Raw genomic sequence first — 2,491 nt, 5'->3', positions numbered from 1 at the left:
TGGCTACCAAATCAATACATTAAATCTTTGCATTGTCAGTCCAAAGCCCAAGGCTCCATTCAGAACGGAACACTCAGCCAGTTTAGTGCTGAAAGGATACACTGAAGCAACTAAACTCGACAGGAAGTAGGCTGCATGATCATATGATCTTCCATTCCATACGACAAAATGAAGCATAGGTGATAGGACAAACAAATGTCACCAAAACGCACCGCAAATGACGGCGGCACCAACCGGACTAAGATCCACAGCTAGGAACGGGTGATGGATAGGCGAACAGAAGGACAAAGAGAAAAAGAAAAACTCTTAGGCTGATAAGACCTCGCAACTCTCAGTGAATGAAGCTTCAGGTTGGTTCATGGAAGACGATCACGAGCTCAGGACGCCTTCACTGAGACTCAGCTGCCGCCGGTGCTGCTTCTGGCTTCGCCCCCCGGGTCTCCTCCTTGGCCTCAGGCTCCACCTTCTGCCTGCCAAACACCTGCAACTCATCACGAAGCAGCCACGGGTTAGCCATCAGATTCAACCAGACGCATCAGAGAACAGTAGCAGATTCGCTGTCAGAATTCAGATTCCATCATAATACTTCTATTCAGATTCATCAGAACAGGCTTCGGAATTGGGAAATTCTATCTGAATTCTGAGTTAACAGAGCAAATACAGAAGTATAGCAAGAAACTACAATAGATGGCATCAGCTGTAAGAACAGAATCAAACAACGCATGACTGAAGTCGGAACGGATCCTTATCATTTAGAACAAGATTTCTACTACAACACAGCATCAGAGCACGAAATGTGGGTCACTGTAACAGGTAGTACGGCAAGCTTTCTCAAGAGATCACAAAGCATTTGACGGCAAAAAATGCTGGATTCCAAGAATAGGTTTCTAAACACAGGACGAAATCTTGCAGAAGACAATCTCCAGCAGAAATAAATCTACATGGACAGAGACTGACTAATGCTTACAGAGGCAGCGACTAGCAAGGTCACCCCAACTTTGATAGCAAGAATCAAGAAATCCGGATGCCTGCACAGGTCAATCGCTACCTATATATATCGCACAAGGAATTGCCGGTAAGCATAACAATCTTAGAAAAAAAAATCCAGATGCACGAGGGGAAAAAATAAGTGCGGAAGGATCTGCGGATCGCTACTTCATCCACACTGCACTAGCATCACACGGTTGTTTTCACCGCACAGCCTCAAAATCAGGCGAGCGGAAGCACACCCACCCATCTAAAAAAAATCATCCAGATGCTTCTCCGTGCAGGAAAAAAGGCAAAAAAAGATCTCGCGAAAATCGCTGCAACATCTACACTAACTCCCTTGCGATTTAACGTGGTTGCCAGGAAAATAAAACAGAGCGATTGCTACAAGAACATGCATTCCGATCCGAGGAACAAAGGGGGAAACGAAGAGTAGCAACATTTCGTAACAGCACGCGACGAATTATTCCGAAATTAAACGGCTAGGAACTACACATGTGACGAAATCCGCAAGAGGGCTAAGATTCCTATCGTGTTCCTACCGGCACGAGACGCACGATCTAGCGAGCAGAGGCACGGGACAGGTACGGGCCAAGATCGAACAGCAGCAAGCAGACGTGCATAGAAGTAGAACAAGGCAGAGCAGGAGCGCGTGCGTTAGGAGGAGGGGAGGGCAGGGGGAGGGGAAGGAGGAGGCGTTACCGAGCTGGTCTTGTTGGAGATGTACTCGCCGGCGGCGCGGACCCTGTTCTTGATGCAGCCCCAGTGCGTGTCGGCGCTGGTGTTCCCGAGCTGCTTGAAGTAGTCCTTGGTGGTCTCCAGGATGCCGGTGTCCTCGCCCGCCGGCTTCTTGAAGCACACCGGCGCCGGCTTGGTCCCCTCCTCCGGCTTCTTCCCGCCGTCGCCCACCTCCACCTCCTCCATCTTCTCCCCGCCCTCCTTCCTATCCATCACCGACGACCGAACCCCCGAGAGGAGAGAGGACAGAGGCTACGCTACAACCAACCAACCCAACCAGCCGAGGGAGGAGAAAGCTTGTGGTGCTCTGGGCAATGGTGGCGCGGGGCTCGCTTTATAGCCGGGCGCTGGCTTGGCATCCACGAAAGAAAGCCGCGGAGGGACGGCACGGCGCAGCTTCTCTGACACGCGGGCCCGTTCCCCTCCGCCTCCCACTGACGCGTGGGGCCCGCGGCTTCCCGTTTCGACGGGCGCGCGCCCTCGCGCCGTCGCGCGTTAGGCTGACCGGTGGGCCAGCGCCGGCGCCTTCGGGGTTTTGTCAGGGTTTTTCCCGTTGCTTCTTGCGTCTCATTTCCTTGGGCGAGGGAATCTCGGAAAGGCCTCGCTGACGCGTGGGCCCGGACGCTTGCGTGTGTGCTGGCTTTTGCAGAGGCGGTTGCGCGTGGGCCCGGGCGGGCAGGCGCAGCGCGCGTGATCGACGAGCGGAGTTTGCGACGGGGTTCACGCGAGGGAAGGCTGCTACCGCGTCGATGACAGGCGGGCCCAG

General features: G+C 53.5%; 1 protein-coding gene across 1 annotated transcript; it reads right to left on the bottom strand.

The window, feature by feature from the left end:
* Nucleotides 1-2,019, bottom strand: LOC119286824. The gene is made up of 2 exons (XM_037566291.1): nt 1,690-2,019; nt 1-481 (listed from the first exon to the last, which is right to left on the bottom strand). Exons 1-2 carry the CDS (start codon nt 1,936-1,938, stop codon nt 389-391), a joined length of 342 nt encoding a protein of 113 aa, XP_037422188.1. The 5' UTR covers nt 1,939-2,019; the 3' UTR covers nt 1-388.
* Nucleotides 2,020-2,491: the final 472 nt, after the last annotated feature.

Source organism: Triticum dicoccoides, chromosome 4A (genome assembly GCF_002162155.2).
Source record: "Triticum dicoccoides isolate Atlit2015 ecotype Zavitan chromosome 4A, WEW_v2.0, whole genome shotgun sequence".
Classification (NCBI taxonomy): Eukaryota; Viridiplantae; Streptophyta; class Magnoliopsida; order Poales; family Poaceae; genus Triticum; species Triticum dicoccoides.
Note: the sequence above shows the minus strand (reverse complement) of the source record. Positions and strands in the feature narration are given on the sequence as shown.

Bases quoted from the DNA above. Each gene is read 5' to 3' on its own strand.
- LOC119286824 (XM_037566291.1), bottom strand. From the start codon at position 1,938: ATGGATAGGAAGGAGGGCGGGGAGAAGATGGAGGAGGTGGAGGTGGGC. The intron at 482-1,689 runs GTAACGCCTCCT...GATGAGTTGCAG, and splicing joins TCTCCAACAAGACCAGCTCG to GTGTTTGGCAGGCAGAAGGT.